The 26,052-nt window shown below is 40.9% G+C and overlaps 1 protein-coding gene across 3 annotated transcripts in view; it reads right to left on the reverse strand.

The window, feature by feature from the left end:
* The window catches only part of USP28 (ubiquitin specific peptidase 28), a 56,156-nt gene that overhangs the window by 2,331 nt on the left and 27,773 nt on the right, over positions 1-26,052 (reverse strand). The window contains exons 11-24 of one of the 3 annotated variants that reach the window (XM_011977024.1): positions 23,311-23,406; positions 16,520-16,699; positions 14,052-14,260; positions 12,748-12,818; positions 11,148-11,376; positions 7,834-8,025; positions 7,077-7,216; positions 6,802-6,915; positions 5,301-5,396; positions 3,701-3,879; positions 3,503-3,581; positions 2,640-2,719; positions 1,999-2,122; positions 320-515 (exon numbers count right to left, since the gene is read on the reverse strand). In XM_011977024.1, the coding sequence (XP_011832414.1) occupies positions 320-515; positions 1,999-2,122; positions 2,640-2,719; positions 3,503-3,581; positions 3,701-3,879; positions 5,301-5,396; positions 6,802-6,915; positions 7,077-7,216; positions 7,834-8,025; positions 11,148-11,376; positions 12,748-12,818; positions 14,052-14,260; positions 16,520-16,699; positions 23,311-23,406 (1,985 nt within the window). The remainder of the gene's footprint in view (positions 1-319; positions 516-1,998; positions 2,123-2,639; positions 2,720-3,502; positions 3,582-3,700; positions 3,880-5,300; positions 5,397-6,801; positions 6,916-7,076; positions 7,217-7,833; positions 8,026-11,147; positions 11,377-12,747; positions 12,819-14,051; positions 14,261-16,519; positions 16,700-23,310; positions 23,407-26,052) is intronic. The other 2 variants (XM_011977025.1, XM_011977026.1) reach the window with 2 other exon arrangements.

Below are 26,052 nucleotides of genomic sequence, written 5' to 3' on the forward strand. Positions count from 1 at the left end.
GCTCACTGCAAGCTCCGCCTCCTGGGTTTACGCCATTCTCCTGCCTCAGCCTCCCGAGTAGCTGGGACTACAGGTGCCCGCCACCTCGCCCGGCTCCAGACTCCATCTCAAAAAAAAAAAAAAAAAAAAGGGAGGTTAAGAGGGGCAGAGGCCCAGGTTCCCTCCTCTTGTTTCAATAGAGCAGAACCATTTTTAATTTACTTATATGCTAGAAGGTTCCAATTCCTTAAAAAGGTTTGGCAACCAGTGCTATCAAGTGAGAACACTGCAATTTCTAGAATTCTCAAAACCTTACAATACTATTAGCAAGAGCATATACCTGCAATATCTTGCCCAAGGTAAGAGCACCAATGGTTTCTCATGACCTCAATGGCATCCAGGTCATCCTTGGAAATGTCATTATTAATGATAAGGTGAATGCAGGGGATGATCAGTTCATTCATCACATTAATGCCCTCAGTTACAGAGTGATCATCATTTGTTTCAAAGAGAGAAGCTGCTTTGGCATTCAGCTCCTACAGATAAAAGGTAGAATTAGGTGGGAAAAAGTCTGAAAAAGATAAATATCTCTTTAGTAACAGCCTAAACAAGGGGTTCCCAAACTTTACTGCACATTGGATGTACTTAGGGATCTTTAAAAACTACTGATGCCTGGTTCCCACTCCTGATATGCTGACTTAATTAGTGTTCAGATGACCGGGACATTGGGATTTTATGAAAGCTCCCAAAGTGATTCTAGTGTAGCAAAGTTTATGACCCACTGGCCTAAACTTGTAAGTCAAGGTCATGCTTAACACCTGTTTCAACCAAAGACCCGTTCACTGGTTCTCCATCTCCTCTGAGCATCAGAATCACCTGCAGAAGACACCCTGCTGCCCAGGGTCTTTCTCAGGGATTCTGGTTTAACTGTCTAGGGAGAGGCCTGAGCTTCACAACTGTCTGCAAGCTCCCTATATGATTCTGATGCACACTAGGGGTTGGGATAATGGAAAGAGTCTAAATTCCTATTGCTGCATTACTTCAGAAGCTGAGTAGGATATTCAAAATGTCAATCTATTTGGTGACTTAAAATATAAAAACATGGCTCTAATAATATTCAGATCCATCAAATCAACAAGATCCCTTTTCAGTTTCAAAGTGGCCCTGCCACACCTATAACTAATACAGATGTCAAAGTATAAATCAGAAAATAAAGCTATTGAGTGTATGTCATGACTTAATCTCACCCATCCAGTATGAACAAGGTCAAGGCAGTGGTAGAAACATTGCCCTGACTTCTGTGAAGGGCAAATTTGCTGGGTACTGGTGAAAACACACACAAGCCCACAGTCTGAAGGCAGGCCACCGCTTTACAGTTCTCTGAACGACACGCATCACATAAACCCCTGGGGAGGCACGGGGATGTAGGTCTGCCTTTCCATGTAGTTTTACAGTGCAAATCAGGCCAGGAGAGAGTTAGTCTTCACTAGTATATGACAATGATGTTATCAAAACAGCAGGACCAATTCTTACAGTTCCTACCTTTATTTTTAAAAAATGGAGTGTCTTAGAAGTCACTAAAACTTTCACCTACCAACTTAAACGTGAACATGGAAAAAATGCTGCATTCCTTCCACACACATTTATTACATGCTTCCTACATGACAGGCACAGAGGAAATGGCTGAGTGAGAAAAGGATCTGTGCTCAAGTAATTTAGAACCTAGTAGGAAAGCAATGTGATAAAATCTATAATGCAGGCATACATGAAGGGCACACAGAGGGATGACTAATTCTCACCTTAACGTCTATCAGTTATCATTGAAGAATGACACTCACTAAAAGTAACTGAAAAAGAAACCTGTTCCAATGTAAAACTGTTCATGGAATTTGGGCAGGGGGCGGGGAGGAATCTACAACCTGCTGAAGATACTCTGTTTTGAAAGCCATATCTTTTCCTGGCTTCAAGGAGCAGAGGTAAACAACAAAAAAACTTTAAGGCTTTACAAATAGTACAAACCAGAAGGCATTTTCTTCGGTATAGAGCAATCACGGATTCCTTGACCCCCCGGCGGGGCCCCTTCATCAGCAGGGCGGCATTGCTCTGGTAGGCATACACCAGGTAGGAAAGTGCCTCTTGGTACCTTAGAAAAATGGGAGAAAAACAATAGCTGAGTGCTCTTTTACCAAAATCTAGGGCTTAGACCTTACTTTTCCCCATTTCAAGAATCTACTTGGCTGCAATTATGAGAAAGTGAAGGGCCAAAGACTGTAGCCAGTCTCAGCTCTTCTACAAATTGGCCTAGCCATCCAAAGCAAATCATGAAACTTCCCTAGGCCTCAGTTTTTCCCATCTCTAAAACAAGGAGTGCTCACTAGGGTCCATGTCAACTCAAAAATTCATTTTCTGAGTTCATCTTCATTGATCACAAAGACAGTCTGGCACAACATCTCTCTCAGCTAATACATCTCATTATGTGAAGGATGAAAAACCATGTGTGATGTTTAGAGCAAAACTGAAGCACTGGAAGAGAAGAGGCACACTAGTGTATGTGACAAGGGAGGTTATGCCTGGCTGTGACTCTTTAGTATTCCCAGGTAGGCATCTATAGAGAACAGCATCCTGACTAATAACCTTGGTAAAATAAAAGGCCAACATACTTTCCTTTTTGATAGAGTTCTAGGCCTGTTAGTAGATACACAGACACTTTTCGGAACAAACTATAATCTTCATGCCACTTCTGAAAAAGAATGACTACTATTAATAATTATGATCATAATAAATTGTTAGTGTCCTTTCCATCTAAGTTTTAAATTCATTACAAATATTTATTGAGCACATCTGGCTAACCACAAAAATAACAAACAAAAGCTTTCAGATAAAAACCTACTCAACATTTAATATAAAAGTCTACCATTGACCTTAATTTTCAATGTTCTGTTCCTTTCACTTGAGTAACAGAAGTATTTATTTCCTACGAGCTTTGGATTTTATCCTAACAGCTATGCCAAAGATATTCAGCTCTAACTTAAGTGAATGACCTCTTTAGGACTGGTAAAACCATCCAGATACTGAAAATATGGAAGGACACGGACATTTCTAGTCATACAGAGCAATGTTCAAGTTGAGTAAGTGTGGTGAATACACCTTGGGTGGTACATAACATTGTTTTACATAGGATGCAATTGAAAAGGTGTAGCTATGTATTTCAATGCATATTTTAAAAAATGTATCATTTAAAACAAACCAAAAGCATGATTTCAAGAATTTTACTGCCTAGGACAAGGCTAAAATAGGTATTTAAGGGAAGTGCTGATTCACTCTAACTGAAGAATGAAAATAAAGAGACCTACTATTCTGAGGGCAAGAAAATATCATTTATCCATTCTTTACTACAATTTTTGGGGGAAAGTGGGAGAACAAGTCAGTTTGTGATAGCACAAAATCGTTCATTTTGCCTTAGGTACCATTTACCTCAGGAATTAATGCTTTTGCTCTATAGACTTAAAAGAAAAGACTTTACCTTGTACTCTTCCATATTCATGTCATCTGGACCAATTTCCTTCAGTTTCGCTTGAGCCACCTTCATAATGCTGATTGATCTGTGTGGGACAAAGTTCAGAAAGCAATGAAAGGGCACAGGGCAAAACTTCCCCAACAGAGGAGTCGGTCTAGCCTGACCCAGACCAAGGAGGAATTCACCTGAATATTCTCTTCTCACCTTTCATCATAGCTAAGATTTTTATCTGCAAACTGTTCCAGTAGGGTTCGTTCTACTACCCTTTTAGGTGCTTCATTTTGGAAAAAGTAGACAAGGACATGTTGAAGTCGAGGATCACTGTGAGAGGTGGGGGTCTCTTTGGCAAGCTGATAAAGCCTGGAGTATTCTTCATGGAATGCCTATTAAGGGCAGAATCAATAGTTAGAAAATAGTGTGCTGTGGGCTTCTGCACTCAGAAATTGATGCCTTAGGAGCTAGGCAGTCTCTTAACTCTAAATAAAGCAACTATGGAATATTTAAGTTTCTTGCATTTCATAAGGGATGAAACTCTGTTAGCATTCTGGCATACTGTATTTTTTTTTTTTTTTTTTTGGTATGTGAGACAGGGTCTCACTTTGTCACCCAGGCTGGAGTGCAGAGCCATGATCACAGCTCACTGCAGCCCTGAACTCCTGGGCTCAGGTGATCCTCCCACCTCAGCCTCCCAAGTAGCTGGGACTACAGGCATATATCACCACGCACAGTTAATTTTTGTATTTTTTATAGAGATGGGGTTTCACCATGTTGCCCAGGCTGGTCTCGAACTCCTGAGCTCAAGCAATCCACCCACCTTGGCCTCCCAAAGTGCTGGCATTACAGGCATGAGCCACTGCGCCCAGCCTGCTGTCTCTTAAGAAATTCAGTTTTCTCATGAAGTTCTCAGAAAAACAAATAGTTTTAATTTTTATAAAAGGAAGATCCTTACGTGTCAATGACTTAAACTTTAAGCATCTATACAAATGCAATTTTACTCAAGTATGTTTAAAAACATGGCCTGCTTTGTTACGGCCTCAAAATTACAAAGGCACAATCTAACTCAGTGTTACTAGCAGACAACTCCTAACAACAACAATGAAAAGCCCTCTAGGCTAGGTGCCACAGAGAATGCTACCGCTAGCCAAGGCTGGGTGAGGGTCAAGAGAAGAGAAGCGAACAGCTTGTTCATCAGTTGGACACGAAAGGGAGTTTCATATCTCACTTCACGGAAGACTTTTTTTTATTTTTTGGAGACAGGGTCCCACTCTGTCACCCAGACTAGAATGTAGTGGCACAATCATGGTTCACTGCAGCCTTGAACACCTGGGCTTAAGTGATCCTCCTGCCTCAGCCTCCAAATTAGCTGGGACTACAGGCATGTGCTACCATGCCCAGCTAATTAAAAAAAAAAAATCCTTAGTAGAGATGGGGGGGTCTCACTATGTTGACCAGGCTGGTTTTGAACTCCTGGCTTCAAGCAAGCCTCCTCCTGGGCCTCCCAAAGTGCTTAATTACAGGTGTGAGCCACTGTGCCCAGTCCTTTTTTTAAAATTTTTTTTATTTTTTAAGAGATAGGATCTTGTTATGCTGCCCAGGCTGGAGTGCAGTGGTGCAATCACAGTACATTTCAGCCTCCAACTCCTGGGCTCAAGTGAGCCTCTACTTCAGCTTCCTGAGTAGCTGGGACTACATGCACACACCACCACACCCAGCCTTAATCCCATTTTTTCCCTTCTTATAGAATTATTTCCCCAATATTATGATGCCTGTGTTGTAAGAATTAGAATTTTAAAAACACTGATACCTTAATCAGCCCTGCTTCAGACCCATCTCGGTCAAAGGTCTGACGGGCTTTAGCTATGGCCAGGATGACCCCTTGCATGGCAGGGCTCAGCATCACCTACCACAAGGGGGCACAAAACACAGAGAGAAAGGAGAGAAGAAAGGTTCAGCAGAAGACTGTATGAAAGCAGGCTGAACAGAGTGCTAAAGGGCAGTAGAGCAGTGTGCTCTTTGGCTAACATGTATTGCAAGCTGAGTTTCACACACCCATTCCTATGTGCACCCACCACCTCTGTCCTTCTATATAATGTCAACACCCTGCCCAAGACAAGCTATTCCTACACTATATGTTCTAATTTAGTAGGATGAAGAAAGATGTACGCCTAAAAAATATCTCCCAATATGGCACTGCTGAAGAATTAAGTTAAATTATAGTTCTCAGAGGGGAAGTGTCTAAGGTCAGAATTCCAATTTAGTTCTGTACTTTGGGTGTATATCTTACACACACAAATACTTTAGTTTTACTAGGATGAACAATACATTTAAAAGAGTCTGGAAACTAGGGACTATAAAAATATGACTCCATAAAGTGAAAACTTTTCAAGGATTTTTTTTTGCGGGGATGGGGTGACAGACTCTCGCTCTGTCACCCAGGCTGGAATGCAATGGTGCGATCTCAGCTCACTGAAACCTGCGCCTCCCGGATTCAAGTAGCTGGGATTACAGGTGCACACCACCACACCCAGCTAATTTTTGTATTTTTAGCAGACAGGTTTCACCATGTTGGCCGGGCTGGTCTTGAACTCCTGACCTCAAGTGATCCACCCACTTTGGCCTCCCAAAGGGCTGGGATCACAGGCGTGTGCCTCCATGCCCGGCCTTGTCAATGATTTTTTTTTAAATACCCCACAGGAAAAAAATAGAAATCTGAGAGAGACAGAATTCATTACTGTTTACGTGCAGTGCAATTGAAGAGGAGACAGACAACAAATAACTTGGGGTTCTATAGCTTCTTCCTAAAGCTTTAGAATTAAAAATAACTGTAACCCACATTTGTTCAGCTCACTGGACAACTGAAAAATTTATATCTGGAAGTAAAATAATGGACTAATATCCAGAAAAAAACGATTCCCTACTTTAAATTAGAGGCAATCTTTCATCCATAATACCAAAAATAGAAGTAAATTTTACTTTTCTGAGCAATCTAGACTCTGCAGTGGCCCCATTAAGTATAAGCCTGGGTAGATACACATATGCTAGGAGCGCTATACAATAGAAACACAGCTATCTTTTAAATAATGGTAACTAAGGTTAAAACCAAATAGCCTTTCTTGACAATCATTTGTTGCAATGAGAAAATATCAGCTATTGGCAGATACCTTAAAACAGTCACAAGAGAAGGAAATATAAGACTGACAACGAACAGCTAAATCCTGCACTCATCTCTGTACCTCCTCATCATATCCATCTGCATCAGATCTAACCAGAATCCTTCCCACACTGGGAATCTCGACTTCAGAGACCTCAGAATTAGGCTGGGCAGTAGACTCTGCATCATTAGCCTTTGGGGGCTGTTCTGACTGCTCTGCAAGGTTTGTTTCCTGGGGCATGGGCTTCTTGGGTTCAGCTTCTTTAAGCTGTGGCAGCAGAGTTGGGAGAAAGAGTAAGAAAAAACAGGAGAAATAAAAAGGGGTTGGTTAAATGCAGCAGAGACACAGAATAATAGAAATGTGAGGAAACTGGCCCTTGCTGCTGAAAGCCCGGCCCTCCTGAACTTGGACTTCCCAGTCATTCTCACCTCACTCAGTGCCGCTTCTACACCGCTCTTCTCATAGGCACGGGCTGTGTTTGCAATAGCCTGGGCAGTTTGCTCCTTTACAATCACAGCATGCTCAGATGACAAGCAGCGAACCCCATGAGAAGAGGCTACTGAAGGCTCTGATAAAGAATTGTACAAAGGTCTTAGCATCTGACAATAAATAGTCTAGAACGCTCAGATAAAAAGCAAGCAGAATGGATACAGTTTAATATACAACCCTGTTAACATAGCTTTTTACAAAGCCTATGCAGATTTTCCCTAGAAATTAATAACTATAAGAAATGGCTACTTCAGCAAGAACTCTGATAAAGTCTGCAAATTTTGAACCCACAGATAAGTCTGTAAAATTTAATGCACTCCCAACTTTGTCATATTTGTATACATTAAGAAAACTTTCTACAAACAAGCATCTTTCAGGAAGATCACCTTTGGAGAATGGTTTTCATAAAGTCTACCTATTAATCCTATCATAGTTTCTCCCATAACCTGGGAAACAAGCAAAACTATATACACAGTGAAGGTCACAGGTAGTCTTTCTGATACTGCTTCTGTTCATCAGAAATCACATTTTAATGCCACAATTCATTCTATCAGGTTGTACCTGGCATACCAACTGTATATGAAATATACTGTGAAGGCTGTGGCATCACCTAGCCAGTTGAAGGGTACAGGGCTGGCTAGGGGAGTACAGCATGAGACGTTACTGGATCACTGGCATAAATGCCTTCTCAGATACCTTGCGATGTAGAGAAGTCCTGTGATGAGGAGTTGGTGGAGGACTCCATTTGAGGGATTTTGCAAGACTGCTCTTCTTCCCACTCCTCTACTTCCTGCTCAAACCGCCAGTTATCCTCCTGAATGTAATGCTTGAGTTCCACAGATAGGGCTTCTACTTCTGACATTTGATCTGATTCATTAGGGGCTGCCTCTGAGGAAAAGCAAAGATAAAATTAAAAGATCACAAGGAAACAAAGATCACAAGGAACCAAAATATCCTTTTTAGAAAAGAAGAAAGCAGTGTATTTCCTCTTTATCTTACTCCTAACTAAAAACACATACACATATAATCCATCAGAAATGCAGACTGAGTAACTCTTATCCAAAATGCTTGGGACTAGAAGTGTTTTGGATTTCAAAGTTTTTTTCAGATTTTAGAAAATCTGCACCATTAGTTACAGCTGAGCACCTCAAATCCAAAAATTCAACGTCTGAAATTCAAAATGCTCCAATGAGCATTCCCTTTCAGCATCATGTAATGAAAAAGGCTTATAAAGTTTTGAGGATTTTGGAGCATTTGGGATTTTGGATATTCACATGTGGCATGCTCAACCTGTATGGACAAAGTAAGGACAACAATCGATAACAGTGCCTGACATTTAGTAGGCACTCATTAAACATCTGCTAAGTGAATGAATAATACAGAATTAAAGATATGGAAAGTGGGCCAGGTGCAGTGGCTCATGCCTGTAATCCCAGAACTTTGAGAGGTCAAGGCAGGCAGATCACTTGAGGTAGGAGTTCAAGATCAGCCTGGCCAACATGGTGAAACCCTGTTGCTACTAAAAAAAATACAAAAATTAGCCAAGCATGGTGGCACATGCCTATAATTCCAGGTACTCAGGAGACTGACGTGGGAGAATCGCTTGAACCTGGGAGGCAGAGGTTGCAGTAAGCTGAGGTTGCACCACTGCACTCCAGCCTGGGAGAGACAGTGAGACTCCATCTCAAAAAAAAAAAAGATTTGGAAACTGGTCACTGTCAATCACTGGATATACCAATCATTTCAGGGAAATTCAGAAAATCATTAGAGCCAATACAAATTTCAAGCTAAATAGTTTTATCAATTTAACTACTGCATTTGGTTGATAAGAATGTCCATTTCAAAAAGGTTAGAGATGAATTTCAAGACATTTAAACCATTAACTTTCACACAATTAAGTACTATGAGAAAGCAATTTGATACAATGGTGAAATGGCCAATAATACCTGGCTTTAATGGCAAGGATATCGACGACATATTAAATTTCACTTTCTAAACCTGTGACCAAAACAGTAATAATTTAAAAAAAGCCTATAGCAGATTAACACCTTCACATACCGGTTGCCTTAGTCAGTCTTTTCACTAAGCAAACGATAGTTTCCACTTGTTTGTTTCTATAACATAAAAATAAACCACGCATGCAATAACAAGGCTCCTATACACCAACAGCTAGTATATTCAAGCAGCTATTCATTCCTTCACAGAATAAATACACAATTTTGACAATCACTTACTGTTCAATGATCATTCTCTCCATTCCCTAATCTTCAACCACACTAGCAAATCAGAAAGATAATGTGCTACCTGGACAGAACATCTTACGTGTTTATTTTTTTGAGACAAAGTCTCACTCTGTTGCCCAGGCTGGGTGCAGTGGCATGATCTCAGCTCACTGCAACCTTTGCCTCCCAGGTTCAAGGGATTCTCCTGCCTCAGCCTCCCTGGTAGCTGGAATTACAGGTGTACACGACCATGCCCGGCTAATTTTTGTATTTTTAGTAGACACAGGGTTTTACCATGTTGGCCAGGTTGGTCTTCAACTCCTGGCCTCAAGGGATCCGCCTGCCTCAGCCTCCCAAAGGGCTGGAATTACAGGCGTGAGCCACTATGCCCGGCCAACACTTTTATTCTTAACCTGTAAAAGTAATGGCGTGAGTCACCATGCCGGGGCGATGTTTCCTTACTTACGCAACGCAGTAAAGTCTGAATACTAAAAACAAAAGCTTTCTATTATCTCACTTGTAAAATGTTCATCGTAAGACCTCTCATAGAGGATGTGAAAGAAAGAATAATGTAAATTGAAAACACCACAGAATTTGGAGAATTGTATTTGAATCTTGGGACTGCCATTTATTTACTAACTATGTGATTAGTCAACTTTAGAACCTCTTGGAACCTGTAATCCAGCTGGAAAATGAAGATGACAACATTTTCTAACTCCTTCCCTCCTTTTTACAGTTGTAAGTTCTTAGAGAAATAAAAGTTTGAAAGCATGCTTTAAGGAGTAAAGTACCAATATAAATGATAATTATTATTGCTCTTTGCATGAGCAGTAGTACTATAAAAATTGTTAAACTATTCAGGCAAATATACCTGTAAAACCTGTAAAATTTAGTTACTCTGGGCCAGGCTCAGTGGCCCACAACTCTAACCCCAGCACTTTGAGAGGCTGAAGCGGGTGGATCACCTGAGGTCAGGAGTTCAAGACCAGCCTGGCCAAGCTGGTGAAATCCCGTTTCTACTAAAAATACAAAAATTAGCTGGGCGTGGTGGTGGGCACCTGTAATTCCAGCTACTTGTGAGACTGAGGCAGGAGAACCACTTGAACCCGGCAGGCAGAGGCTGCAGTGAGCCGAGACTGTGCCACTGTACTCCAGCCTGGGCAATAGAGCAAGACTCTGTCTCAAAAAAAGAAATAAAAAATTTAGTTATTCTCCAAAGGGTGCAAAAATATATGTACTATCAGCACCATAAGATGGGGCAAGAAAAAAAAATATTTCACTAAAAACACAACAACAACTAGAGAATTAAAGTCTATCTACCGGAGGAAAGTTGAGTAAATTTTAAAAATATGTATATTCCACACAATGAATTATTATATAGTTGTTAAACAGAATGAGTAGATCCTTTTTCTAAAAATATAGAGATTGCTAAATACTCAATTAATGAAAAGCGTTCAGAGTTGAATGGAAAAATAATCCCTTTGGGGAAAGGAGGGAGGGGCAGACACAGATAAATAGAATCTAGCATATGTATACAATGTGTCTTGAAGACTATATAAGAAACCTAACATTGTATACTTGCTGGGGAGTGGGACTTGCGGTCAAGGAAAGAAGTAGTAAAGCAAACTTGTTTTTCCTTTTCATTCCCTTTTATACTGTCTATATTTTTAAAATGTATTATTATATAATAGTAAGTTGTAAATTTTTTAAAAAGCAGTACAAGACTGTTCTTCTCCCTGAGCAGTACAGATTTTCCCCAATCTATAGATTCTGCCAAGATATTTTTACCTGCATTGAAGTAGGGTAGTTTGTCATTAATGTACATCAGACAGTAAGCACTAACATTTCTCAGGCCCCCATAGGAATCTCTTTCAACTTCTTCCCAGGAAGATTCAGTAACAGAGATGTCATTGTACTTGAGCCAGCTCTGTCGGGGCTGATTATAGATATAGGCCCAATAGTGTCCAGCATTTGCTTGTCCTTCATGAACAAGAACTGCATGCAAGCGATAAGGCACCTGTAAGTCAGAATGTACATTCTCCAGTCAGGTGAAGCAAAGTAATCTGATAAAGTTTAGGTTATTAAAAATAACTATTTATGATGTGATTAATGTGGGGTTCATATTAAAACATCTTGTGGATTCAAGATGAAGTCAACAAAAACACAGCCTTGGAATTGATCAATTATGTCTCAGTTCCCAAATCTTGAAAACCAGATCATTGAACTACATGGCCTCTCTGAAGACTCTTTCAACTCTAAACTCCTCAGATCTAAAACCAAATATAACCTAAACATATGCACCCTTCTAATTCAAAACCCTGTTTATCTAAAAATAGAATCACCTTGACCACTCACACTGAAAATGCTTAGCATATTTGGGACCTAAAAAGGTTAGCAGCTATTTTGTTCCACACCTATTTTATTTGGCACCAAAATTTAAGCTAACATATTTAACTCAGCCACATGCTTCTCAGAGTTAAGTGATCACTGATCTATCTGGAGTGAAGACCCTTTTAATGACATACTTATTTGTTACAAAATTTGAAAAGCACATTTGTATATTTTCAATATGGAGAAAATAAAACAATGCTTAAATGCTAATTAAATACTGGTAAAAGAGATGAAAGTCGTCACAGAATCAAATTAAATTTACACTTACTTTGACCTATTTTAATTACTGGTGAAGATTTTTGAATTAACACAAAAGAAAAACTGGGGAAACCTGAGTTTTACACGGTGCATTCCTGTTAAGCAATGGGACTGTGCCTCAATGCCATTCTAGAAACAGGGCTCTCCTCCTACAGTCATTCTGCCCATTCCATTCATTCACACAGAAGACACTGAAAGTCCATGCCCCTAACTAGAATAGGTTCAGAGACACTCCTGGAGGCTCTCTTCCCCTCCATTCCCAGAATTTATTCTAACAAAAATTTCTGTGGATAGTAAGAAGTTCTGTCCTCTCTTTTGGAATTTATTATTATAGAAACAAAGCTTGAAAGCATGTTGTTAAATGAAAGATCTTGAAGAATCATGGAACTTTCGTAAAGAAAGGATAACTGTTCTCTAGTTCAGTTTTTCCCACTGCACTACTTAAAGTACCATTATGTGAGTAATTTTTATTAGTATCTGACAGCAAACCTTTCTAAAATATGAAAAAATTCCACGTGGCAGAATTCAAACAAGTATGTGTTAGGTCCTGTTGTTGATAAAAGGTATATTGCTTTCTTTAGCCTAAAATAAAGAAACAGAACAACATCAATTTCTACCTTAAGTTTATTCTTACATCTTAGGGGAATTCCCATTGGGTTTAAAAGAAAACTATCAAATTTTATTTTTGTATCTACCATTAGCACATGCCTTGACTACTTCCCATCAATTTTCATTCTACCTGACGAAGGAGAGGATCGCAGTACATCTGTTCAATAGTCTGAGTAGTACTTGCAATACAATTCTTTAAATCTGTTTGGAAAAAGAAAAAAGCTTCATTAAAATTATCTCATTCTATGTCACACAGGCTACTTCAACTAAGCAAAGAATATTGCTAGGGTCCTAATGATTTCAGCTTCCCTCTAGGAACCACGAAGCAGTACACAGTTTTAAAGCAGCTAACTTTAAACCGAACTTTAGGTTATGAAGGCTTTTAGTTCAATGTAATTATATTAAGGTTTTGAAAAATTATTTTTTATAATTGGCACCACAATTTCTAAAAGAGTAAGCTGTTTAGGAAAAGATTTTAATGGGTCACTTGGCTGTAAAATGTATGTCTCAGACAGGATCTGAAATGAGAAAGCAGAACAAAGGGTAAGGCTAAATTTCTCTGAATAGGAATCTGGGAAGAATCTGGAATTTCCATCATCTTTTTGTTCCCTAGACAAAAGGAGAAAGGAAGGGGGCTAGTCTGAGCAATATGGGCAATGAGGTCAAAGGGCTTTTTAAGAATACAATGCTGAATAATCCAATTTTACATTGTGCGTACTGCTCAAACACTCTGCCTCATTAACCTTCAGTAAAAGCATGCTTCATATAGAAAAGACTGAAGAGTAGAAGTCCAGAAAAGTTAAATGCTAAATCTGGGTCAACTTAAGCTAGAGTTCAGATAAACTACCACAGAGACAGAAATCAGCAGATGCAGAAAAATCTCAGCAAAGGTGATCATTTCCCAGAAATTTTGAGGGGGAGATCCTTCCACATCTGTATAATAGGGGTGTGTGAGCCAAGCTTACAGGGCACTAGAAGTGCAAAAGAAGTCACAATTACCATGTCAAAATTCAAAAGCTTGGGCCAGGCGTGGTAGCTCACACCTGTAGTCCCAGCAATTTGGGAGGCCAAGGCGGGCAGATCAGTTTAGGTCAGTAGTTTAAGACCAGCCTGACCAACATGGTGCAACCCCGTCTCTACTAAAGAAAAAAAAAAAAAACAGCCAGGTGTGGTGGTACATGCCTATAATCCCAGCTACTTGGGAGGCTGAGGCATGAAAATCGCCTGAACCCGGGAGGCGGAGGTTGCAGAGAGCTGAGACTGCACCACTGCACTCCAGCCTGGGTGACAGAGCGAGACTCCATCTGAGGCGGGGTGGGGGGGAATTCTGTAGCATGTACAGTAATGTCAGGAAGTGCACCAAGGTGCTTAACCTCCAAACAGTCAAAAAACAGAAAAGGCAAAGAGTAACTGACAAGTTTTAAAAGAGCCAACCTTGTATATCTTGTTCAATCTCACTCCTCCACCTCTGAAGACAGGTCTTAACAAAGTTTATCTCCTCGTCTGTGACTGTTCGTGGAGCTGGCTGTGCAGGCATTTCCATGGAAGACCGAGAAGATGTCAGTGGTTTAGACTTGTGTAGAGAATCTTCAGGAGAAGAAAAGGTACTTTCCACATCCAGAGAAGAGCTTTCTGTACTTGTACTGAGGAAGACAAAAATCATGCTCAGATGATAATTTCCAAAAGACACCTCAGCCTAAATTATGTACTTTGGAAAGCAAGATGCTATATGAAAAAGTACAGGTATTCAGTGAGCATTAACTCTATAAAGGTACGGAGCCAAGCTTTTTCTCTAAATACATCATCTCATGTACCACAACTGGCCTGTGCGGCAGATACTATGCTATCTCTATTTTACCAACTGCAAGCCTAAGGTTTAAAGAAATTAACCAACATGCCCAAGTTCACCAAGGTACAAGGTAATGAAAAGGAATCCAAAGCCAGATCGGCCAGAGTCTTTAGTTCATGTTCTCTGACCACTGATTATTCCTTCTCATGAGGATGGGAAGAGAAGGAAAATGGAAAACAGAAGACTAGGCCTGCAAGAATCAAAGAATCAACTACAGAGTTTACAAGATGAAGGCAACTAAAGTGACACTATCCATCCAGGAACAAAATACACAGAAGCAAGAAAAAGGAAGCATCAGCTGAATATACAACTCACAGGAATACACACTAGGTGACATCTTGGGGAGTTCTGAGAGAAGGGCTTCAAGTCAAACAATCCTAGCTCTACTACTTTAGCTAAATATCCAAGGAAAAAAGTATTTAGCCTCAGGTAAATAATATCTCAACTACAAAATATAAATGTTAAATTCTTTACCTCTTTACTGTAAACTAACAGAGAATAAAGCATACAAAGTAAATGCTAATTTCTCTATTAACCTATTGTCAGAGTAAAACTGCAGGTCGACACACCAGCAGGAATATAAAGTAAGTTTCTAACTGTAGTTAGGTTTCTCTTTTACACCGAAGCTCAAGAATATAAACTTCCTTTATTTTTTTTACTTTAAAAAAAACTCTCACTCCTGCCGGGCGCGGTGGCTCACGCCTGTAATCCCAGCACTTTGGGAGGCTGAGGCGGCTGGATCACGAGGTCAAGAGATCAAGACCATCCTGGCCAACATGGTGAAATCCCGTTTCTACTAAAAATACAAAAATCAGCACACCTGTAGTCCCAGCTACTCAGGAGGCTGAGGCAGGAGAATCGCTTGAACCTAGAAGGCAGAGGTTGCAGTGAGCTGAGATCACGCCACTGCACTCCAGCCTGGCGACGGAGTGAGACTCCATCTCAAAAAAACAAAAACAAAAAACCCTCACTTCCTCCTCACTCTCTCACATGCACAAAATAATGGAGGAAATCTCTTTTTCCTAAGGTCCATATTTATGGAAAAATACGCCCAACAAGAGAATAGATATCTCAGTTTCAGAGGAGATTACACACATACACCTCCCTGTAATTTTTAAATCTAATACCAAGCACTATTATTTTAGTTGATTAAAAAGCCTGCCAAACCACTTTTTAAATTAAAACTATTTACATTTCATAATGTACATAAAAAGATTCTATTTTTTTAAAAAGTGAAAAGTGAAAGTGCAGCCCCACTCCTATCCCCAGACTCATGTCACTCCTTAGAGATAATCATTCTTGACATTTGGTATGTTCTATCCAAATAAGCATTTCTATGCATACAGGGATGAATAAATATTAATACATGGGGGAGGGGAGGATTGTTGGGGAGAATAGTCAAGATTTTTTGACAAAAAAGTCTAACTTTTTATTGAGTATTAGTGTTTTTATTAGTCAGGCAACACATATCAAATGTCCCAGCTACGTTTCATAGCTCCTCGAGGCAATAAAGATTGTTGCGCATGGCTGGATGGAATCAAATCAGAGGGCTCCTGTGACTTTGCCTCCCTCTGTCTTTACTAGAGAAGCCCCTCTAGGCTGTCCTCTTATTTCTATCCAGTTCTTTTTCAAGTATTAATTTTCTGTTCAGGAATAAGCCTCCGTTTCCTTGATGTTTCTTAGTCATGCATATTTCAAGTGTGGGAGCATGAGATGTTTTGGAAGAGCAGGGCTTGAAGTTTTCTTTGAGAAAGGCCTTTAATGGCAGCTAGCTTGTAGTTTAAAACAAAGCATCACTGAGTGGAGCCTGAACACTATCCTGAACAGTTCGAGAAGCCTCTGAAATAACCCAACCGTCCTATGGATAAGACAAATGCACTGGTGGGCCCACTCCCACCCAAGTGACAGGCAGCAAAATCCTTCCCTTTAAGACAAAGAGCTCACAGCTCCTGTGCTCTTATAGGTAAGTGTGAATCAGGTATAAAGATGGTGCATAGTTTAAATTATACCAGAAAAAACAATACATACCATTTAAAAAAATTGTTTTCATTACCTTTCCTCGGATGTCTGGTCAGAAACTGGGCAGTGCACTGAAGAAAGTGGTAATGTCATGTGTGTGTCACTTTCAGGTGGACAGCTTTCTGAGGCAGGTTTTGTACTAGCAAATTCAATAACATATTTCAGCATGTCCGGGAGCGGGAACCGAGCTGGGCCTGAGCCATATTTCACATACCTAAGAGGCAAAGACATTGGTACTCTACTGCCCGAGTCTGTTTTGTTATTTTACGAGTCGCTGACAAAAGATCTGTTTAGCACATGGAGTCAATGAAAAGGCTTATTCCTAGAGGTTATACAATATTTAACAGGGTCCTCAATCTATAGGGTAAAAATTCCGTAACTACAAAACTAAAAATTGCCAACAATCTGAAGTTGTATATCTGGCAGGAAACATTTCAAATGGGCTCCTATTCAAAGTCATGACAGTTACACTTTCTCATGAAGTCATATTACATTTAGGTTTTGATCATTTATTTATTTTTTGTTTTTGTTTTGAGACAGAGTCTCCCTCTGTCGCTCAGGCTGGAGTGCAGTGGCACGATCTCGGCTCACTGCAAGCTCCGCCTCCCGGTTCACGCCATTCTCCTGCCTCAGCCTCCTGAGTAGCTGGGACTACAGGTGCCCGGCCACCATGCCCGGCTAATGTTTTTGTATTTTTAGTAGAGAGAGGGTTCACCGTCTTAGCTAGGATGGTCTTGATCTCCTGACCTCGTGATCCGCCCGCCTCAGCCTCCCAAAGTGCCAGGATTACAGGCGTGAGTCACCGCACTGGGCTTTTTAATTTATTTTTGAGATGGGGTCTCGCTCTGTGGCCCACGTGGGAGTACAGTGGTACAATCTCAGCTCACTGCAACCTCTGCCTCCCAGGTTCAAGCAATTCTTCTGCCTCAGCCTCCTAAGTAGCTGGAATTACAGGCGCCTGTCACCTCATCCAGCTAATTTTTGTATTTTTAGTAGAGAGAGGGTCTCACCATATTGGCCAGGCTGGTTTCAAACTCCTGACCTCAAGTAATCCACCTGTCTTGGCCTCCCAAAGTGCTGGTATTATAGGTGTGAGCCACCGTGCCTGGCCAGCTTTGGTCATAAAAATAAATTGTTTCTTAAAGGAAAAGAAATGTATTACTAGTACCCAAATCTGAAGATAATTTTAGTGAACTAGTATCCAAGGTTTTTTTCTTTGCTACCCTTTAGATTAACTACTTTACAATCAAGAAATGAAAGAAAGCAAGCCAAAAATAGGAAGTAGGTATTGATAAAGGCCAGAGTTTAAGAAAGTGACAAATCTTTCCTCTGCAGGGTCCAAAGTACCCTATTAGTCATATACTGATTCAATGGCATGGGCCAGGCATAAATTACTGAAGATTTCTTTAGAGTGAGTAAATAATAAATACCAAATACTCCGCCATTAGTAGAACATTACGTTAGACTCAGTAAAGAGATTTAGTTTAATGAACTTTAGAGTTCACTCAAGTAGAGTCTAAATGGTATGATAATCAACCTGACCTGTTGACACAGGTAACCCCACAATTCTGGGATTCCATTTTACAAGGGAAGAGGGTCACATCACATTTTTCTTCTCTAAATAAAGTGAAATAAAGAAACAGGCACAAAATTTAGAGAAAGAAAACCATCTATTTCTACATTTAAAAAAATTATAAAATGAAAGTGGAAAATAAAGCACAATGCAACTCAAAGTCAACTACATGTTAGAGGGTAGACAGCACAGGCACTTCATCTTCACTAATTTAAAGAAGAAAGAAAATTCGAATCTGCTAACTACACAAGTCACAGCTTTCATTTAAAAGGATCTTGGCTGGGCACAGCGTCTCATGCCTGTAATCCCAACACTTTCGGAGGCTGAAGCAGGAGGATCACTTGAGGTCAGGAGGCTGGCCTGGGCAACACAGTGAGACCCTGTCTCTATTTTTTTTTAATATAAAAAAATTAAAAATAAAAGGATCTCAAATGTATAAAAGTAGAAGAACCTTAAGAACTGTTTTATCCCTTCCGATCTATCTCCTCGCCTTCACTTCTCCCATTATCAGTTTATCTAAACTCTCATCTTTCAAATTTCATGTGACTTTTTTTTTTTTGAGACAGAGTCCCGTTCTGTCGCTCAGGCTGGAATGTGGTGGTGCTATCTCGGCTCACTGCAACCTCTGCCTCCTGGGTTCAAGCGATTGTCCTGCCTCAGCCTCCCAAGTAGCTGGGACTACAGGCATGTGGTGCCACGCCCATCTAATTTTTATATTTTTAGTAGAGATGGGGTTTTGCTATGTCGGCCAGGCTGGTCTCGAACTCCTGACCTCAAGTGATCCACCCACCCCAGCCTCCCAAAGTGCTGGGATTACAGGCCTGAGCCACTGTGCCCGGCCAACATTTTTATTCTTAAACTGTAAAAGTAATGCACGTACCTGGTATGAAAATTCAAATACAAAAAAGTATAAAACAGACCATAAAACTCATCTACCTCCATCTCAGTTCTACTACCTGATGGTATCCATTAACAGTTTCTTTTATATTTTCCCAGGACTGTGTCACACATATACAAGCAGATATGTGTAACCTTAAAAAAAAAAAAAAATCTGAAATTTACAATCATTTTATTTTTTCCATTGTAAAAATGTATCAAGGGAATAATTAGAGTTTTTAGGGGCTTGGTTTACCAAGATAAAGACTAAAAACTTTTTTTTTTTTGGAGACAGAGTTTTGCTCTTGTTGCCCAGGCTGAGGTGCAATGGCATGATCTTGGCTCACTGCAACCTCCGCCTCCCGGGTTCAAGTGATTCTCCTGCCTCCGCCTCCCGAGTAGCTAAGATTACAGGCATGTGCCACCACGCTTGGCTAATTTTGTATTTTTAGTAGAGACGGGGTTTCACCATGTTGGTCAGGCTGGTATGGAACTCCTGATCTCAAGTGATCCACCGTGCTTGGCCAGACTAAAAACCATTAACCCATTTACGGCTAGTGTTCCATTACTGGAATGCTAAGCTTGTGGGAGTTATTTATATCCTATGGCTCAAGGTCATCACCAAGGTCTTATTTTTCACAAAAAAAATTGCAGCCTCCAGCCTAAATGAGTTAGAAACACTTTACAAATTCTATTTTTTTTTTTTTTTGAGACAGAGTCTCGCTCTGTCGCCCAGGCTGGAGTGCAGTGGCGCGATCTCGGCTCACTACAAGCTCCGCCTCCCGGGTTAACGCCATTCTCCTGCCTCAGTAGCTGGGACTACAGGCGCCCACCACCACGCCCGGGTAATTTTTTGTATTTTTAGTAGAGATGGGGTTTCACCGTGTTAGCCAGGATGGTCTCCATCTCCTGCCCTCATGATCCGCCCACCTCGGCCTATCAAAGTGCTGGGATCACAGGTGTGAGCCACCACACCGGGCCTTACAAATTCCTTTTTAACCTACCACTGGAACCTACATGAAATAAATCCTCTATTACCTTAGGAAAGAGACTGCTTTCCTAAATCAGAAAAGCTGATTTCCAAGCTACTGTCTTACCTCCACTGCCTTAGAACCCTAAGGAGAACTAAACCTCACCTGCGATGGCACCTCTGGCAGACAAGTAGGAAGAACGAGCAATGTCCTGAAACAGGCTAGATGCAGACTGTGATCCAAAAGCAGAGGCTGTGTTAGGAATGGGACCACATAATTTATTATCAAACCAGGATACTTCTGAGAGTGAAAGAAGGTGCTGTTAATTATTCAAGAAGCAGCAGCACAAAATGAGCCATACAGCCACTCTAGTGATCAGGTACTTTGGGAAATTACATTTCCCAGTATGCCCTGTCCCTTGAAAGTCAAAATGCTTCACTGGCACAGAGCACCCTAGGACCTGGGGATAGCACCATGTAAGAGGTAAAAGACAGACACAGGACACAACACCAGTGATGGAATTTCAATGGATATTAAATCTAGAGTAGAACTTCTCTCTTGCCAACATTTTTAGCTTCCAAAGATGTGGAGCTAGTTGAGACGTCCATTGGTCTACTTCCCTGTTTCTCCTGGTACTGCTTCTGACTCCCCACGTCACCAACATCCCCACTGCCACCAGTCTTTCGGGGAATTCTGGGCAAGTTGTTCTTCCCACTTGAGTTCAACCAATTTGTATAGATCCATGGTGGCCTGGGTGTCTTCCACAGAGGAATGCCTATTTTCCCAACTCAGATGTCCCAATTCAGCAGATTCTTGATGAGACGCTTCAAAGACATGGTGACGTTCACCGTGCAATCACCCTTCTAGTTGGGGAGGAGAAGGGGAATATGGGAGTTGTCACTGGTGAGGGACTACGGATGAAAGTACTGAAGGACTTTGAAGTCATCATGGATGGCATGTCCACCACCATCTTCCCTGTATCTTCAAGATATGCCACGAGCAATCTTGAAAGAGCATGGCATTCACTATGTGCTGCTTCTGGACACCACTCCACCTGGTCTGGCAGTTCACAGTGTGGCCGGGGAGGATGTCCTCATCATGAAGCACATCTCTACTGTAGCTGACAGTGCTACATGGAACCAAGAAAGTAACATGCCCCTTGGGTCCTGTGTCCAGCACCTCACAGCCATCTGCCACTATTGTTCCTTGGCAACTTCTAGGATGTTCCAAAGCATTTATTTTGAGTGAGCGTGGGTAGAGTTCTGTGGGGCGCTGACCTGAGAGGATTTGTTCTGTGGGCCTTTCTTCTGGGAGTGGGTTGGGTGGCCATTAATGTTTAGAAGGGCACCTCCAGCAAATCTACTTAGCTGCAACAGAATCAGCATTCTTTGAAGGGGCAGGGGACAGCCAAGACACTGCAGCTTTCCTGTCCAGGAACTCTTCTGACCCACTGCTGGAGGCAGCTGCCTTATTTTCTGGGAATGGAGGGGTCTTCCAAGCGCCATCCACCCTAGGAGTTTCCTCTTTCTTTGGAGGTTCTGAGTGTAACTTGGGCGCCTTGCTAGCAGGCTGGTTCTTTTTATTCAGAAAGCCTCTCTGTTCCAAAAGTTGCCACTTCTTAACAAAATCTGGTGCTTGGCAGTTCCTTCTAATGCCTTTTTGGGAGCAGGTTCCGCCAAATCCAGACTGAGGAGTCAGGTAGACATGGGGACGGTGGGTGGTGAAGGGTGTGAGGGTAGGGTGGGGGAGTGGGGGAATATGTTCCCTGGCCCCTCTGGCCTCATGAAGGTACAACTCGAAAGTCTCATTTTATTTTAAAACAAAAGTATTATCATGCTAAGGAAAATGCTCCTATATTCTATTTTGAAATCCAGAATACCCTGTTGTTTCCTGGTAAATTGGTACTTTTGAACTATAAAACATTGTTTCTTTTATGTTGTTGTGAAGAGATGGGGTCTCTTATGTTGTTGTGAAGAGATGGGGGCCAGGCGCAGTGGCTCACACCTGTAATCCCAGCACTTTGGGAGGCCGAGGCAGGTGGATCACGAGGTCAGGAATTCAAGACCAGCCTGGCCAACATGGTGAAACCTTGTCTCTACTAAAAATACAAAATTAGCTAGGCATGGTGGCACATGCCTATAATCCTAGCTACTCAGGAGGCTGAGGCAGGAGAATCACTTGAACCCAGGAGGCGGAGGCTGCAGCGAGCTGAGATCGTGCCACTGCACTCCAACCTTGGAGACAAATCAAGACTCCATCTCAATAAAAGAAAAAAAGAGAGGGAGAGAGAGAGAGAGAGAGATGGAGTCTCGCTAAGTTGCACAGGCTGGTCTCAAACTCCTGAGCACAGGCAATCCTCTTGCCTCAGTCTCCCATATAGCTGGGATTATAGGCACATGATACCACATCCAGTTGATATGGTTGATTCTATAAAAATAATTTAAAATGTCCAGCCTTACAAAGTATCACTAAAACTTAAAGGTTTAGTAAAATACTGCCAGACTTAAGAGTCCTGAAAATCACTTCCAGTACAGTATTTGAGGAACCGGTTTTCAGCTTAAGTCTCTATTAAGACAAATGACTAGTCACAATATATCTTGTATAAGCTCTTCTGGAGTTAAGAGCCGAAGCTGCAGTGGTAGCGGTGCGGGTACAGTGCAGGGTCCATCTTAGGCCTGGTATGGAAAGTGTTGCCCTTCAGGGAAATTAATGGCCTAATAAGGGAGTAGGTGGAGGTGGGGTGGTCGTAGAAAGAAAACTGTTAAGTGGATAAAGAGAGGAGAAGCTATTGACTGTGTATGTGATCTCTTTCTTAAGTGCAAAATCAACGGGATCTATCTAGACTAGAAAGAAATTAAATTGACTCCTAAGGAAATTACAGAAAATCATTCCACAGAAATAGTGTAAAATCAACAATCAAAAAAGTGAAAATTTCTCAGAAAGAGAAAGAACTCTGTATGCATCAGAAATATTAGCCCTTTTAATCAGCACTGCTCTAGGTAGAAAAGCACTGTTTTTTATCTTTCTTAGACACTTCAGAAACTGCTTTTCCAAAAGTGGACGGGACCATTGTGACACTTGCCTCTCTCATGTTTGTGAAGAAGACGGCAAGGGGAGTAGGAAAAAAGGCTATAAAATCAGAACTCAGGTTCTCCTCAGTACACTGCAGTAACTGTGTGGCTCTGGGTCACTTAAGTACTCTGGGACTGCTATTTACCCCTATGAATAATACTAGCTGATCTTGAAGACTGCTTTACACTTAGACACAAAATTTTCTTAGCTATTTTATAAAATACTCTAATTAATATTTAAACGTTGAGTTAATTTTTAAAGAAAAACAAAGTATATGTTTTTAATATTCTACTGTCTTTTACATTTCTAAGCATGAAGGTGTCCAAAACTCACCTTTCCAATTTTTGCTGCAGAATTTTTATTTCCTCCTTCAACTTTCGAATACACTCTCTCTTATTTCGAATAAGCTCCTTGCTCCTGTACATGTACCTAAGTAAATAATCCCACAAACACAATTTATATTTTAAAACATTAATGACATAAAGTCTCAATAAACTAAAGATTCAAGGAAACTTCTTCAATCAGATATAGGGCACCTATGAAAAACATATGGCTGACATTATACCCAAGGGTAAGACTGATACATTCCCCCTAAGATCAGGAACAAGGATACCCACTCTTGCTACTTCTGTTACATATTCAACTGAAGATATAACCAATGCAATAAAGTAAGAAAAACAAACGAAAGGCATGCAGATAGTAAAGAACGAAGTAAAGCTGCCTTTTAGTTCCACATGATGTAAGTATCTATGCAGAAAATCTTAAGGAACCTAAAAAAATACATCAGCACTAACAAGTGAGGTTAGTAAAGTCAAAGGACACAAAGTCAATTTAAAAAAAAGAAAAAAAAAATCAACTGCTATTCTATACACTTGTAAAGAACAAATGAAAAATTAAATTAAAAGCAGGAATTAGAGATAAATTTAATCAAACATGTGCAAGACCTGTACACTAAAAATTACAAAACATTGTTGAGAGGTATTAATAAGGACTTAAATAAATCTCTATTTAATAAATGGAGCTAAACACTGTTCATGGATTGAAGGACTCAATATTATTATTATCTTTGAGATGGAGTCTCACTCTTGTTGCCCAGGCTGGAGTGCAATGGCGTGATCTTGGCTCACTGTAACCTCCGCCTCCTGGGTTCAAGCAATCCTCCTGCCTCAGCCTCCCAAGTAGCTGGAATTAACAGGTGCCCACCACCACGCCTGGCTAATTTTTGTATTTTTTTTAGTAGAGATGGGGGTTTCACCATGCTGGTCAGGCTGGTCTCGAACTCCCTACCTCAGGTGATCTACCCACCTCAGCCTCCCAAAGTGCTGGGATTACAGGCGTGAGCCACCATGTCTGGCTGAAGGACTCGATATTATTATTAAGATGTCGGACCAGGTGCAGTGGCTCACACCTGTAATCCCAGCACTTTGGGAGGCTTACACCTGTAATCCCAGCACTTTGGGAGGCTGAGGCGGGCGGATCACCTGAAGTCGGGAGTTCGAGACCAGCCTGACCAATGTGGGAGAAACATCATCCCTACTAAAAATACAAAATTAGCTGGGCATGGTGGTACCATGCCTGTAATCCCAGCTACTTGGGAGGCTGAGGCAGGAGAATCACTTGAACCTGGGAGGCAGAGGTTGCAGTGAGCCAATAACACACCACTGCACTCCAGGCCTGGGCAGCAAGAGCGAAACTGTCTCCAAAAAAAAAAAAAAAGATGTCAATTCTCCCCAAACTGATCCGTAAGTTCAAAACATCACCAAGCAAAATCCCAATAGCCACTGGGTAGAAATTGACAAGCTGATAAACATTTACATAGAAATGCAAAGGACCAGAATACCTAAAACAATTTTGAAAAAGAAGAACAAAGCTGGAGGATTCACACTATCTAATGTCAAGATTTACAATAAAGTCATAGTAATCAAAACAATATGGCACTGGCATTAGACAGAACAGACTCCAGATACAGAACCCCACGTATATGTTCAATTAATTTTTGACAAAGTGCCAAGATAATTCGATGGGGGAAAAGGAAATATAAATCAAAGGAAAAATTAAGATATTCCTACACACCCACTAGATGGCTAAAATTAGAAACACTTATAATTCCAAGCACTGGCAAGGATGTAGAGCAAATGGAGCCCTCACACATTGCTAGAGGGAATGAAAAACTGTATAGTCACTTTAGAAAACAGTTTGGAAATTTCTTATAATGTTAAATATATACTTTTCATAGAACCAAGCAATCCTACTCATACATATTTTACCCAAGAGAACTAAAATCTATGCCAAGGATTATACATGGCAGCTTCATTCATAATAGCCTAAAACTAGATACATCACCAAATGGTGAATGAAAAAAAAACAGCATGGCAGTACATATTACAACAGACTAATACTCAGCAATAAAAAGGAGTAAATTACTTATATATAAACAACATGGATGAATCGCAAAAACATTATCCTAGAGAAAGGACACAACCAGAACAGAGTACCTACTAAATATTAATGTTACTAATGCCACATTCTAGAAATGGTAACATTATAGGGTCCAAAAACATTAAGTGGTTGCCAGGACCTGGGGATGGAGAGAAGGGCATTGATCACAACGGGGCAAGGAAAACCTTTTGGGTGCTGGAAATGTCCTACATATTGACTGTGACGGTGGTTATTTGACTGTATATTTGTTAGAGCTCACTGGTTATATGCTTAAAAATAAACCATGGGATAAGAATGACTACATAAAAAATAAGCAAAAGAGGCCAGGCACGGTGGCTCATGCCTATAACCCCAGCACTTTGGGAGGCGGAGGTAGGCGGATCACGAGGTGAGCAGATCCAGACCATCCTGGCCAACATGGTGAAACTCCGTCTCTACTAAAAATACAAAAATTAGCCAGGTGTGGTGGCGCGTGCCTGTAATCCCAGCTATTTGGGAAGCTGAGGCAGGAGAATCGCTTGAACCCAGGAGGCAGAGGTTGCAGTGAGCCGAGATGTTGCCACCACACTCTAGCCTGGTGACACAGCAAGACTCTGTCTCAAAAAAAGAAAGAAAAGAAAAGAAAAGAAAAGAAAA

This window comes from Mandrillus leucophaeus, unplaced genomic scaffold (assembly GCF_000951045.1).
Source record: "Mandrillus leucophaeus isolate KB7577 unplaced genomic scaffold, Mleu.le_1.0 Scaffold172, whole genome shotgun sequence".
NCBI classification, from domain to species: Eukaryota; Metazoa; Chordata; class Mammalia; order Primates; family Cercopithecidae; genus Mandrillus; species Mandrillus leucophaeus.